Source organism: Xiphophorus maculatus, chromosome 21, assembly GCF_002775205.1.
Source record: "Xiphophorus maculatus strain JP 163 A chromosome 21, X_maculatus-5.0-male, whole genome shotgun sequence".
Lineage (NCBI taxonomy): Eukaryota > Metazoa > Chordata > Actinopteri > Cyprinodontiformes > Poeciliidae > Xiphophorus > Xiphophorus maculatus.
Genome location: NC_036463.1, coordinates 21,711,236 through 21,725,578, shown reverse-complemented (window position 1 = coordinate 21,725,578; position 14,343 = coordinate 21,711,236). Strand labels below are relative to the sequence as shown.

The 14,343-nt window shown below is 40.9% G+C and overlaps 2 protein-coding genes across 5 annotated transcripts; one reads left to right on the top strand and one right to left on the bottom strand.

Moving 5' to 3' along the window:
- Positions 1-30: 30 nt before the first annotated feature.
- On the bottom strand, positions 31-12,571 carry ift74 (intraflagellar transport 74). The gene is made up of 20 exons (XM_005804917.3): positions 12,354-12,571; positions 11,979-12,112; positions 11,434-11,569; positions 11,219-11,267; positions 10,487-10,585; positions 10,327-10,387; positions 10,156-10,215; positions 10,001-10,062; positions 4,228-4,366; positions 4,066-4,128; positions 3,849-3,992; positions 2,907-2,947; positions 2,744-2,823; positions 2,576-2,629; positions 2,240-2,337; positions 2,033-2,159; positions 1,792-1,955; positions 1,589-1,714; positions 1,428-1,488; positions 31-468 (listed from the first exon to the last, which is right to left on the bottom strand). Exons 2-20 carry the CDS (start codon positions 12,105-12,107, stop codon positions 353-355), a joined length of 1,809 nt encoding a protein of 602 aa, XP_005804974.1. The 5' UTR covers positions 12,108-12,112; positions 12,354-12,571; the 3' UTR covers positions 31-352.
- LOC111606174 (leucine-rich repeat-containing protein 19-like) lies at positions 5,204-9,619 on the top strand. 4 transcript variants are annotated; one of them, XM_023325974.1, is made up of 8 exons: positions 5,239-5,344; positions 5,716-5,805; positions 5,974-6,060; positions 6,569-6,816; positions 6,915-7,026; positions 7,667-7,754; positions 7,857-8,054; positions 8,246-9,619. In XM_023325974.1, exons 3-8 carry the CDS (start codon positions 5,983-5,985, stop codon positions 8,566-8,568), a joined length of 1,047 nt encoding a protein of 348 aa, XP_023181742.1. In that variant the 5' UTR covers positions 5,239-5,344; positions 5,716-5,805; positions 5,974-5,982; the 3' UTR covers positions 8,569-9,619. The 4 variants fall into 4 exon arrangements, with proteins under 4 accessions (XP_023181741.1, XP_023181742.1, XP_023181743.1 ...); XM_023325975.1 differs by having other exon boundaries at positions 5,242-5,344; positions 5,735-5,805; XM_023325973.1 differs by lacking the exon at positions 5,716-5,805 and having other exon boundaries at positions 5,204-5,344.
- Positions 12,572-14,343: the final 1,772 nt, after the last annotated feature.

The window sequence follows — 14,343 nt, the reverse complement described above, 5'->3', positions numbered from 1 at the left end:
GCAATAAATGCACAAAAAAAATGGAAGTTGTTCTGAGTTACTTTGACTTTATTGTTGTAACAGTGGCTTCTTGGGACATAAACCAACATATTTCTATTCAAGATTCACCAGAAATCATCAACTTATGAATGTAAATTTCTGGAAAATATTCTGTTAAGCGTCACATCATCCCAGTCCAATGCATGTCACGTGTCTGTCATTGTTATTGACAAAGAACAAGTGAAGCTTCTACTGATTTGGGAAAAGAATCTGACCAATCAGAAGTGACATTAACAATTTAAATGCTGCCAGAAAGCTAACTTTAACTGTATTGTTAACCTCATACTGAACGCAAAGTTAATGAGAAGATAGGTCAGTTCCTGTTGTTCTGTAGCGCCTCTATAAGGCTCTTGTTGTAGTCTGCCACCTGCTGGTAGACCACCTTAGCAACCGACTCGTAGTCGCTCTCCTGAGTCTTTGAAGCGATGACTGAAGGGAAAGTTAAAGGAAGTTTATTAAGACAACATTCCAACTTACCATAATCAAATTCTCTTGATTCCTGAAGGATATCTGGAGATTACTTAGCAATAAACTCAAATGGCCACAATTATGTTCATACTGCTAATTTTTACTTTTAAACATATTTTGAAGTGTATTTGAAGAGATATGAAAGTACTTGGAACTCAGTAGTGAACACATAAAAAGTTGATTGTGCTAACCTTAAAATACTAATAAGTTTTGCTAACGCTACCAATGTGGTATTTAGCAGGAGCTAATGCTAATGCTACAACTAATTATATCTGTCCTTGAAAGACTCCAACTCTTGGGCACCGACTTAACATTAATATAATTTTATAAACATCTATTTGAATTTGTGGCAAACAAAATTTTAGAGATGTCAAATTTTATTCAGCTGAAAGTTTACAAAACAACCAAGCAGAACTGAAAGATTAATCGGATTAATCATGATGATTGAAAAAATTGTCAAATTATTTAACTAGACTATATGTTCAAGAAAGAGGCTAAATGAAAAATCTGCAGATTGACTTTTTTTTTTTCTCTGAAGAGTTTTTGCGGCGCTAGTGGCTCGTATTTTTTCTACAGTAGGCAGAAAGGAAGGAGGGTGAGGAGAGGGGGGAAGACATGCGGCAAAGTCGTCGGGACCGGGAGTCGAACCTGCGACGAGGACTAAGGCCTCCAAACGTGGGGCATGCTAACCCCTGCGCCACCACAGCACGCCCCGCAGATTGACATTTTTATATGATTAATCAATAAATTGTAATCAATTACTAATATAGTTGCTGCTCTAGAGCCTAATAAGTTAGTTGTTTAAAAAATACATTTAGAGGAGGATAAGTGTGCCAAATATTTTCAAAGCTATCAAAAATGCTAACTTTTTGGAAATATTATTTTAACTTGAACCATTTGGTGCGTTCTGTGAAGGATACACTCTTTCATCACAAAGTTGTTCTGCTCCAAGTGCTGCCATTTCCTCTCCAGGTTGGTCAGCTGAAACACCAAAGACACAAACACACAAACACACACCGCTGAGTTCCTGAAAGAAACAAATGTGCTGAGAGCGTTTGGTTGGACGTGTTGCCGCTCTAACCTGAGCGTGCGTCTCGTTCTCCTGCAGCTTGATCTTGAGGGCTTCATGTTTCTGGTTCATCTCCTCCAGCAGCTGGAGGAAGGAGTCTCTGCGCTGACTCAGGGTCAGCCGCTCCTCCTGGAGCCTCTGCAGCAGCAGAACAAAGCAGGTGCTCAGCGTTTGGTGACGGGGTGCTGCTGTGTCCCAGGAGCAGCGGGTCCTACCTTCCTCTTGTCGTCAGCGCTCCGCCTCAGGGCGTCCAGGTCTCTGTAGGTAAGCAGCTCTGTTTCCATGGTGCTGACCTGCTCCTTCAGGGTGCTGAGCTCGCCGCCGATCTTCCCCTCCAGCTGCTGAACCTTCTCCAGGTCCTGCTGCAGCCGGCGGGACTCTGCAGGAGGACAGCACCGGGTCAACAGGTAAAGTCTTTTGCTTTCCTCTGGGTTTGGGAGCGTTTGAGTTAAGGACCTGTGGTCAGGCCTCTGGTGGTGCTCTCTGATTGGACCACCTCTGTCTCCTTGCTGACCAGCACTTCCTGCATGTTCTTCAGCTCGCTGGCGGTCACCGTGTCGACGTGGCGCAGCCTCAACATGTTCTGGACACACAGGGCACACCTGCAGTTTTAATTGTCCTCATCATCATCATCATCATCATCATCATCAGTCTCTCTCTCACCCTGCTGCAGTGCTCCAGCAGAGAGACAATGTCCTCCTGGCTCCTGGTCAGTTTCTCCTGCTCCTCGGCTCTGGACTCCTCAAAAGAGTCCATGAACCCTGAAACAGTCATCCATTAGAGCACAGTGTAAAAGTATTCACCCCTTCATGTTTTACCCTTTTAATGCTTTTATAAACAAATCATATCATCAAGATGTAGCTTTGAAAGGGCCAGTATTATGTCTATAGTATCATTTTATAGCAGTGTTACCATCAGTTGCTATAAAAAAGGTCACATTTTGTTGCTCATGATGGATTTGTCACCGTCCGTCTTTCTCCCTCTCTGACTAGAACTCACTGTCTATTTCCTCCTCTTTCCTCTTCAGCTCCTTGTACTTCTGTTGGCACTCGCCTGATGACAGAAAAAAAGACTAATCATTCATTTATACATTTAATAAAAAAAAAATTCTAAATAAGAATGGTCCAAGACACATAGGGAGCTTAGAGCATCATGCAGCAGGGTTACCCTGAGCTGCCTCCGAGTCCTGGTCCAGATTCCGGATGTCCTCTGAAATTTGTCTCTTCCTGTCTCTGATCTCAGTAAGCCTGAGTATATACACACATGCACACACACATGATTACATCCAGCTGGCTCTAAGCTTTTAAATTAATAAAGTGTGAATACACACTGTCTCTCCATGCTGGCTATTTCCTGGTTGTCCTCCTTCACCTGAGAAGAAGAAAAAAAACAGACAAAAATGAATCAAACTAATTTGGAGTCAACAAAATCAGTCTACTTACACATTTTTCAAATGATTGGTCAATTTAATATCAAAATCATATTTTTAATTTAATAAATGCAGATATTTTTCGAAGTTTGTTGATGTGTTCCCTGTTTGGCCTGCTGGAGGTGCCGTTTCCTCCCTGAAGATGTCTACTTTAATTCCTGGTGATAAAAAATGTTCCTCAATTTGGAGCGAGACCAGTTAGAACGTTTCCCCCAGCAGTGAGGATGATGTCATGTTCTCCATGTTTCCTGTGTTTGTTGTTTCTGGATAAAAGGTTTTAACAAACTGCTTTGAGTTTGGAACAAAGGCTGCAGGTTTTCGAAGCATTTCCTCCTCATCTCAGTGTCAAAAGCTCCGTTTCCATTGTAAATGTGCGCAAAACTTTGTTAATATTCCACTAAAGACGAAACACACAATTTCACAGTTACAGTGTTTCCATTAAATAAGTCCACATGAATAAGTCATTAAATCCTCATCCTCCAGTCACTTCCTGTTGTTTTCTTCTTTTCCGTTGGTAGTAACATCTTGTGACAGGAAGTAGAAGTGATGCAATTTCCATTGCAGGTTTGCAAAATACTGGAATAATTTTGATACAGCTGAAAAACCACCTCATTCAAAAAAGCAAAAGCTCCATATTGACAGATGAGTTTTTTCTAAATTGCAGTGTTTCCATTGAGGAAATGTCAAATTATGCAATTTTAAGGTTAATGGGAACAAAGCAACAGAGAAGAAAGACCACTGATTTGCTTCAGAAGTAGAAAGATGTTCTGGTTTGGTCAGATGAGACCAAACCAGGACCTTCTGCCCCGTAACCCTAAACGTATCATCCCAAAGAGGCTCCACCTGCTTCAGCAGCTTCTCCCTCTCCTCCTGGGGGGAGCCCAGGCTCCTGTCCTCGTCCTCCATGGCGTTGCGCTTCCCCTCCAGCGATGCCAACGTCTCGTGAAGCCGAACCATTTCCTGTTTTATCTGTGAGTGAGACAGTTCCTGCAGAGGGAAGACAAGACGCATGATGGACCTGGACCTGCTTCAGTGCTGCGTTCTTTTGGCCCAAACTCACTGCTTCATAGTCTTCCTTCCTGGTTGCCAGGACGTCCAATTCTTCCTGCAGGACTGCAAGCTCCTGTAAAAAAAAAAAAAATATATATATATATATAGAGGCGAGGTTATCTCAGATCATTTCTGCGGACTTTTTGTTGTTGTTTTTCTTTTCTAGACATGCCTGCAGCAGTTCTTCATTAGCTGTTGTCATGGAGAAATATTTGTCCCGCTTTGCTGAAGGCATTGCCTGGACGACTTCCTCAGCCACCTGCCTCTCCCTTCCGATCTCCTCCTCGATCGCCCGGATGACCTCTTCTCTCCTGCAGGTCAAACAGGAACATATCACCATCAAGGATGTCTCTGGAATTATTTAGGCATGACGAAGCTAAAGGAGGACATCAGAGATGGTCTGCAGATCAGCCGTAGAGAATTTAGGTCTAAACGTTAGTGACAATAAGAGGATGCCCCAAACCAACTGGCACAAACACTGGTGGTGCAGTCAGAGACAATGAACTCCTCTATGAACCAAAGTAGTCGAGCATCAAATGCCAGACAGCTGAAGACAGCTGAAGATTGGTCAAACGGCCATCAACAGGACAACCATTCTAAACTAAGCATGTCTGTCACTGATTGGCTGAAAGAAAACAAACGTTCCAAGTCACAGTCACACCCTAAAATCAAATGAAATGCTGTGGTGGGACTCCAAAAGAGGAACAGGTTGTCATTTCAAATGTCTCCATAACAATATCAGGCAGATGAAATCATACAGAGATTATTGGTGCTAAAGGAGATACTGGATAAAGAGGGACAGGCGTGGGGCGCAAAATATTGACCACTGGATATTTGAGTTTTTATTTACCACTGAGTTAAATTCAAAGCAAACAATGTAGGTAATAGATGAATAGTTGGTTTCTATTTTTCAAAACTTTCATTTCACTGAAAATTTCACCCTATGTTTAGTTCTTTTTTTAAGGCGTTTTTGAATTAGTTGCTTGGGCTGATGAACCACATTAGTATCATTATCAAATTGTGCTCAGGAAGCCGTACAGTTCTGATCTATTCCATATCAATAATCCTTGAAGATTCAAAATGTAACCACAATCTCATGTTCAGCCTCAACTGAGGAAGTAAACCAATGAGGAAGTCCAGTTAGGAGGACTGACTTGATTTGCTAGCAGGAACTGAGTGTAGCACAATCTAAGTCATAAAGGGAGCTACAGAGGGCAAGGGTCACTGGTGTGCTGGCTGCTTATGGACAACGGATGAAGGAGTTCGTATGTGTGTGTGTGGAAGCCCAGGTAAGTGTCTTTTTAAGTATGTACTAGTACAGCTAAAGACTCTCAGAGTGTGTGTTGGGTTAAATAAACAGCTTATATCAGCTTTTCTGTGTTGCATTAAAGTTCATTTCCAAGCAACTTCTGGTCCTGTGTGTCAGCTGATCTTTATGAGCCTGTCATATCCTTGTGCAAGACACTATTAGCCACAGATCCAGGCCATTGTTGCGCCAATACATTTTGTGAATTCAGCATTTTTGGATTTAGTTTCTATGCTATAGAATCCTTAGCAGAATCCTTAGCATTGTCCCAAGGCAACAGAGGAGCAGTTAAAGAAAAGAAATCTGATGATGAAGCTTTAAGCTAGTAAAAATGTGTTTCTGTACTCATACGAGGACCAAAATCCCACTTTAGATGACTGCAAAGCCCTGCAAGAAACATTCTGGTGCTGAGCTTGACAACAAAGGTGTTCCAACAAGTACTAGGTAATGGTTTCCTAGGTGATTAAATACTTATGAGTAAATAATTAGCTTTTTGTAGCTAGATTTGTTTGGAGAATATTCAGTTTTTCTCCATTAGAATGACTGCATAATTATTTTCTACTTCAGTAAAGTATGTTTTCCTCTATGAATCTTGGTTTTTATTCTCTCCAGAGTAAAACAATGGACAGATGTTGGCAGTTTCTCCTCTTGATGTGCCTTTCTGCAGTGGCTGAATTCGGCGAAGCAAACGATGCACCGGTATGAAAAGTTTTAGGCCCTGTCTGTATGGGAACGCTTTTTCTAAAACAGGTTGTCATTTCAAAAACACCCGCATCCACCCAGGACTGTTTCCACAAACGGTTTCATTCAAACAGGAACAGTCGCCAAAAACACAGCCGTCAAAACGCGCCAGGGGAGAATGGAACAAGCACGCACGTATCACCTCCACACAAAGTCAGCGGTAAACACTACATGAAAACAAGAATGGCAAACAACACGTGTATCGAATCAGGCGTTATAGGTCGGGTTAGAGGTTGGCTGATAAGTTGGTGTTTTCACAAAACATTTGCTACATGAGGACAGTTTTCACTCTGGAACCTGTTTAAAAGAAAAAAGTAGAATCCGTGTTGATGCGGGGTGCTCACAGTTAAAATCGTTCCCGTTTTAGAAAAAAAAATGTTCCAGTAGGGACAGGTCTCCAACATATTTGATGTCCATGTTTCATTTCCTCCTGATTATGGTTCTCTAATCATTGTCCATCCTTCAGCTGGTCAAAAGCCTGACAGATCAGCTTCTACAAGTCATCCCTCCTAATGACAAGTCAAATGTTTCCATTCTGGTGATCAAAGGCAACCAGATCACTTTGAATGAGACGGACCAACAAGCCCTGATGACTTATCCAACACTAGTTGAACTGTATGTAGGTGAGAACCTTGTCACTGCTGTGCCAGCCAACTTCTTCTCTGGGCTATCACACCTGAGGGTCCTATCTCTAAGCAGAAACAACATCAGCAGGTAACTAAGAAAGCTAAATGCAGTGAGTATGGTGTCCAGTTCTACAACAAATTCCAATCAATTGATGACCCTTGGTTTGTCTATGGTTCTTGCTCCAGTCTGGACCCTGAGGCTTTCTCTGGACTGGATGTTCTAGAAGAGCTGGACCTTTCCAACAACAAGTTGACAGATCTCTGTGACAAGACATTCACTAAGTTAAAACGTCTAAAGGTAAGCTTTGCAAAGGCAAAACAAATGCCTAACTTGTCCAGATTTACTAAATATCCTCAAGAATCCTGAAAGAATGGCCTCATGTGTTTGGGATTTACTGCACATACAGACAGGTTTTGGTGATAAATATGATTCTTGGCCACAGATGGTTGCAGTAGTGTGTAATAGACCTTACCAACATTAGTGGCTGTCACATTATAATGGAGGATGCTTTGTAGACATAAAAGAGGACTCAGGCGCTAGAGTCCTTCCCAAGGTGTCAGTCCAATTACTGCATTAACATCCATTGACGTTAATGCAGGGGTGGGCACTCCTGGTCCTCGAGGGCCGGTGTCCTGCAACTTTTAGATGCATCTCTACTTCAACACACCTGAGTCAAATAATGAGGTCGTTAACAGGACTCTGGAGAACTTGACTGCACTTAGGAGGAGATTCGGCTGTTGGATTCAGGTGTGTTGGACCAGGGAGACATCTAAGAGTTGCAGGACACCGGCCCTCGAGGACCAGGAGTGCCCACCCCTGCGTTAATGGATAGCAGCAACTTGAATTGTTTATTGTTTATTTATATAAGCTAAACTGATTCAAATTTGATAAAGGGTTTCCTGGCAACTACCAACCTTAACACGGGTGTTCTCATCAGATCCTGCATTTACAAGAAAACCCCTGGAACTGTTCCTGTCCTCTGCTTGACACCATTGGAAGGATGAAAGAAGCAAATATCAATTTTGGTACCAAGACTCCTTTGTAAAAACACACAGAGACTCTCAGTAGTTGTTAATAAGAAATCTAAATAAAACATGCATGACTACTATCTATGTCTTGGTCTTTAGGGGGCCCAAACATCACCTGTGCATCTCCAGCAGAGCAGAAAGGAAACAATCTCCTGCATTCTATAAATCTTTGTTCTACATCATCACCAGTCATTGTTCATAAATCTCCAACACCACCAGTCACCTCTCAACCATCTAAAGAAATCAACAACACGCCAACAACCACTTCAACAAGTCAGAATTGTACAGTCAGCAAATGTAAGACATACTCTATGATGCACCTTTCTTCTATGCCAGTCATTCTTCCCTTTGACGTGGCACCCAAAACTTCTTAAAGGTCACATTGATACAAAAACCCTACCTTAGTTGGGTCACAGCATTTCCTAAACCTCTAAAAACAACTAGTTAAACTGACAGGTTTCTTTTTTTTATCTCCACTCTCCAACCAGGTCAGAAACCTTTGTCTGGACACACATGGAAGTTCACAGCCTGCGTTGCCGCCTTGGCCCTGATCACCTGCATACTCATCCTCACTGCCATCAAAGGACCTTCCTGGTACAAAAGCTTCCACAACTACAGACATCGGAGACTGGTTGAAGACGATGAAGAAGGGGGCCAGGACACCATGACAACTGAGACAGGAGGGTGCGAGAGCCAGCAGACGTTCACTTTTGAGGAACTGAGTCATCGGATACAGGAACAAGAGGAGGATGGATATTTTGAGGATCCATACATCAAGAGGATGGAGGATTCAGAGGAAGAGATACAATGAGGAACAGAATCTCACTGAGGGGCTGGTATCAAATTAGACTGAATCTATAGATTTTAGATATGTAAATGATCTTATGTAGTTGTTTACATAAGCTAAAGAACTGGCTTATGTAAACTAAGCTTGTTGTTTAGCTTCTATATACTGTGAAGAATTATTGTTTGAGGTTTACTGATCCTTCTCCATGGCATTGTGTCTGATTAAATGAGCAGTGTAATCATGTTAAGAACAGGGTATCTGCAGGTTTAGGCAAATCAAATTAAAGACTTTTTAAGCTCTTTTTAATGCAACATTGAATAATATTTAAGAATAAAAAAACTAGAAATATAGGGGATGCTTGGGGGATCCTGGTGTATTACAATCAACGTAGCAAAAATGATGAAATTTGTGGTTGTTGGTAGCAGCTTTGTAACTGCTTATGGCTCTCTACAGCTTTAACCCCCTTAGTGCCAAGCTTCAATATTTCTTTGGAACAAAATGCACTGACACTCGTGTGAGTTAGGAACAGAAGTGAGCCAGTGGCAAAACCGAACATTATCCATCCAACTGATTATAAATTTGCACTTATATATGACTGACACTGAAATGCTAGCGCTTGGTAGCAAGGATAGATTAGCAGATATTTAGTTGTAGCCTCAACTGCCTCCAGTAACAGAAAAATAAAATTTACATATATGAAATTAAGTAGGACTGCCATGACAAAATTTAATACTTGTAATTAATGTCTTTAATTCATAAAACATTTATTTTATGGATTAAAACAATTTCCTATCCACTGTCAGCACATGCTTGCTTTGAAGAAATCAGCTGGGCTTTCTTAACCTTAACTTTATTCTATTAGTTATGACTGGATACATGCAGAATAAGACTGCATGTATCCAATCTGAATGTGTGTATATAATTGGAATTGCATGAATTAATTTTATTTTTGTATATATTTCTATGTGATGCAATATGAATTTGGCCTGTATGGCTTGAAAGTTTCTTGAGATGATTTAAACAGTGCCATGGCTATGATTGTCCACTCCTGTAATTCATTAAAACATCCAACTACCAGGAGTTTTATTATGTTCAGAGTTTTAGTATAAAATGAAGGTCAGTGGGGACAAAATGCAGGCAGAAATCGACTCCATTAATGTCAGATTTCAGCTGTCACTATCAAAGACAAAAGTTAAAAGATGGAAATGAAAAACAGGCTTGGATGAGTCTTTTTTCCTTCAAGTGTGCCCAACAATTTTTTATTGACCTGATTCTGAATATTTGATGAAAAAGTTGAGGTTTCCCTGATTTGAACAAGTAGTTATGGTGAATATGAGAACCTGCGTGGTTACTGTGATATTATGTCGGCAAGCCATTGCCTTGAGGGACCTCAGTCAGTTCCCGTGTTATACCACTGCCTGCTACAACATAGTGAAATGAGCTGAATGATCCATACTCTCTCCTCTCTGTGAAGATGCTGTCGATGCTTCGTGCCTCGATGTCGTTCTGTGCTTTCAGCTGGGAAAACACAAAATAAAACGGGAAGCAATGAGGAATAATGCTGAATGTGTCCTCAGGCAACTTTTCTAACCAATTCCAGGTCATGCTCACCATGTTGTAGTCATTGATCATCTCCTCCATCTCTGTGTTGGTGTTGAGCTTGTCCACCAGCTGAAAACAGATTTGACATAAATAAGAATAAAAAATAAAAAAAACCTCCCAGATCATCACCAAGACTGACGCTACAGTCTTGCTGACAGCAGCCAGGTACTTCCTGTTTACCATGTTGTAGTCAGCAAGCTGGCCCTGCAGGTCCTTAATCTCTGCAGCCAGACCCTCTGCCCTGCAACACACACAAACACAAAAGGTTTATAACACAAACGGATTTGATCTCAAACTTGCTGATTGCATCTTTATAATAGTGGCTAAATTCATCACAGACCTTTTCTCGTAGGAGACATAGACGGAGTTCTCCTGGTTGTAGTTCTCTATCTCTTTGTGCAGTTTGCTGGTCTCTGTGGTCAGCTCGTTGATTTTACTCCTAATGGGGAAAACAACAGAAACTTTCACTTTTGCGTCATAATGTCGCCTAAAAGTTGAAATATGGAAAGATTTATGGAATATTTTGCAGTAACACAGCACAGCGCCCTGCAAAATTATTCACACCATATTTTGTCTGTTTTTGCTCTGCTGTGAAAGAGAGAGCTGACTGACAGACCCACCAGGTCTGAGTGACTGTCACTAAACTAAGCAACTTTTCAGATCGTAAAAGAAAAACAAAAAAAACACTATCAGCCAAAATCAGAATCGGCAGATCAGACAAGATGGGTGATCGGATACGTTTGGTGGAGTTAAAAGATCATTTTAAACCTGTAAGGATATTAATATTTTTGTTTGTCTACTGAATGAGATACCAATAAAAATTAAACGAAGACAGTGGTTGTAATGTGAGAAAATGTAAAAAGATTGAAGGGATGAGATGTAATGTTGCTTTAGTTAACACACAAGTATACTTTATTTTTACATGTGAATTTGCTTCATTTTATTTTCCTAACTATATTGTTCCCTACATAAACTAAAAGTAAAAAAAAGTAAAAATTCACACTTAAATAGCTTATTAGAAGAAATGATTGTGTTGGTAAATGTGGCCACAATCTGCTGGTTATCATGTTACCTGAGGAGACCCAGGTAGTAGGATTTATCCAGAATCTGTCTCTGAGGCCCTTCAGGAAGGGAAGCCAGGAGGGACAAAGTTGGAAAGTGAAAGAAAAAAAGAGAGAGAGAGAAAGAAATGGTGACTTTGTTACTTTTAGTCATATAAAAGGAACTCGACCACAAACAGCAGTTTCTTTAGAGACAAAGACAAGCCTGGTGGCACTTTAACTATACCTTTCATTCCCGTCTTCATCCCACTGAGACCCTGCTGGGTGACGGGCCTGTCAGCCACTTTAATGGCTGCTGACAGAACTCCAGGAGAGGGGATGGCCCCTCTCATACCTGGGTGCCCACTGGTAGTTGGAACCATCTGGAAAACATCACTATAAGAATGACTCTTTGATTAAAAACCAACTGTTGTGCAGCAGCAGTTGTCCTGTAAGGACAGCGTTGGTATCTTTCCTGTTTGGCATTTTCTTATTTTTACACAAGTACAGCAGCTCATAAATTCGATATATATTTTTAGAACTAATATTATATACATTCAAGCCTTTATTTGACAGATGAAGAGTATTGCTTTTTCTTAAGCTGATGACAAAAAATTCATATCGTCACACAGGAATCTGAGTCTTTATGCTAGTTATTCAACAGGTTCCCTCGGTGGTTCGAGTTTACTGAAGGTGTGTATTGCACTGTAGAAGTGTGAAAGTTTAGTCGTCATGTCTGGCTTGCTGTTAAACAATGAGAACTAAGACTCCGGGATGCCGCGGAGCTTTTACCCCGGTTGGTACTCGTATAGCGGTGGGAGGAGGTCGCACTGCTGTCGGGGGTCTCCCGGCACCAGGAACCGCAGATCCACTCCGGCTCATCGGCCTAGCAACGCCGGAAGGTGGTCTCTGGCTCGCCATGATGCCTGAAACGAAGGGATGGATAATTGACAACAAGCGAAGATTCACATTGAAATTACAGTTAGGTTTCTAGAGCAGTTATCCTTTTAACGTCCTCGTTTGTCTAGAAGCTCTTTGCTCCTGTAATCTAAACATTTTCTAATCCTGCGAATATTCATGTCAACATGACGTTTATTTCAGCCTCAAACTATTGCTTAACATTACCACTTTAGCTTTAAACTCGGACAATGCAGCTCAGTTCCGAACCTTTAATTAGTTTCCTTTGACGATTTTCGTTGGTTACTGAATCTGCTCCGGCCCACGTCTGTTGTAGTGTGGTCAAAAAATAATGTAGAACCCGTTAAGTGAAAACAGAAAAGCTACACCATTCTAGCTGAAGCTAACATTCAGCAGCTCGAGTGATGTTGAGGTTACCCCGGTAACGGTGGTCTTCTTCTTGATTTTTTTTCCTCTCGACTGTTGGCAAGGAACGTTAGGTATGCATTACCGCCACCTACTGGTATGAGAGTGTCTTCTCCTTCCTTCATATACAGTATATCAGTGAAAACATGCTTGCCCCCCTAGCGTCTAACAGAAGTAATGCAAAAACACACGAAACAATGCGTGGGTGTGCGTGTGCAAGGGAAGTGGTGGAAAACAGTTAAAACGGAAAGAGGTAAACATCATTCCTCTTCCTGTTACGTGAAGTCATCCTGATTCTCAGTGGGGTTCAGATCTAAGAAGTTTCCCGACAGCAAGTCTAAAATTTCAATATTCTGCCCTGTGAGATACTTGAGCACTTATCAGAGCTGCAGCTCACTGTGCATTCAGATGCTTCCACACTCACCTGCTATTGATGTTGCGCAAGCTCTGCACTGGCGGCTACAGAAATCTGCAGTCAGGAGAAGGTTGTTCTAGTGCTGGGACTCAGCAGGACTCTTTCCCAACTTCACATGTGCTCATATGAAGTTAGATGATCATCTGTGCCAGGGCTAAAATATAGGCTATTTGTCATGAATTTCTCCAACTAATATATATATATATATATATATATATATATATATATATATATATATATATATATATATATATATATATATATATATATTTGTAGTCATTAGCAAAAACTGGTCACTGTGCATGTTTGAGCCCCAACTGCAAAGAATACAATTTAACACAAATATGAAATTTAGTCCAATTTATTTTATGTTTAATAATCACATCACTAATTAACAAGTAATCACAATAAACACTTCTTTTTTTCAAAACCAAAACTAAAACTCAAAATATTGAGAAAAACATAATCCCACGCAAAAAAAAACAACCCAAAAAACCCCCAACAACAAAACAACAAGGAAGTTCTGTAAATGAGAGAAAGTCTACCTAACACAAGCCATTGTTGGTTTTCAGCATGCTCTGCAGGTATAGCAGTTAGCTAGTGTTAAATGTTTATTTGAAGCTTCGCGACGCTCCTCAGAGGGGTTTCAGGTGCTACAGTGAGTTGTCTAGCTCTAACTGTGTGTTAGGCTCTCTCTCAGACAGGCTGCTGCTCTGTAAGTGCCATTCTTAGCCAATATTATCTCCCTTAACTTGTCAGCCTTTTGCTTCAGTTCCATTTAACTTTATCCTTAAACCAGCAGGGGTCGCTGCACTCTTGCTTTTCGAGCTATTCTCTCCATTATTTTCATCTCTTAAGACTGGGCTTCTTGTGGCAGCACATACAAGTACAAGAAAATATGTTAGAAAAATCGTAATTAATTAGGTTCTATAATACCACTTCAGTATTTATGTATAAAGCCGTTACAGCACTTCAAATGAAATCAAATACAGATTTGTGTTGACAGGTATCTTTTCCAATGCTAACTTGAAAACTGAAGCAAAAAAAAAAAGAAAATCACACCTCGAGCCCCTTCAATCATGAGAGCGAAACCGCCACGAGGCTACAGGAACACAACGATAAATACATGTACAAAAGTGTTGTGTCTTTAGCACAATTTATCTCGACAGACATTCTTTCACTTCAGTGGCCCCCTTTCGAAAAACAAAACAAAACAAAAAACAGGCCAAAGCTTACCATGTTGTCACAAGTATTCAGAATAACAGCCATAACAGTCATGATAAAAACGCTTCCTCCCATAAAAACTTGCAAAGCTACGTGGAAATGAAAGCAACGTTCCCCCCCACAGACCGATAACTGCAGCTGTACGTTGTTTGTTCGTAGTTTTCAGGGCGAGTAACAGTGCATCTATGAACAATC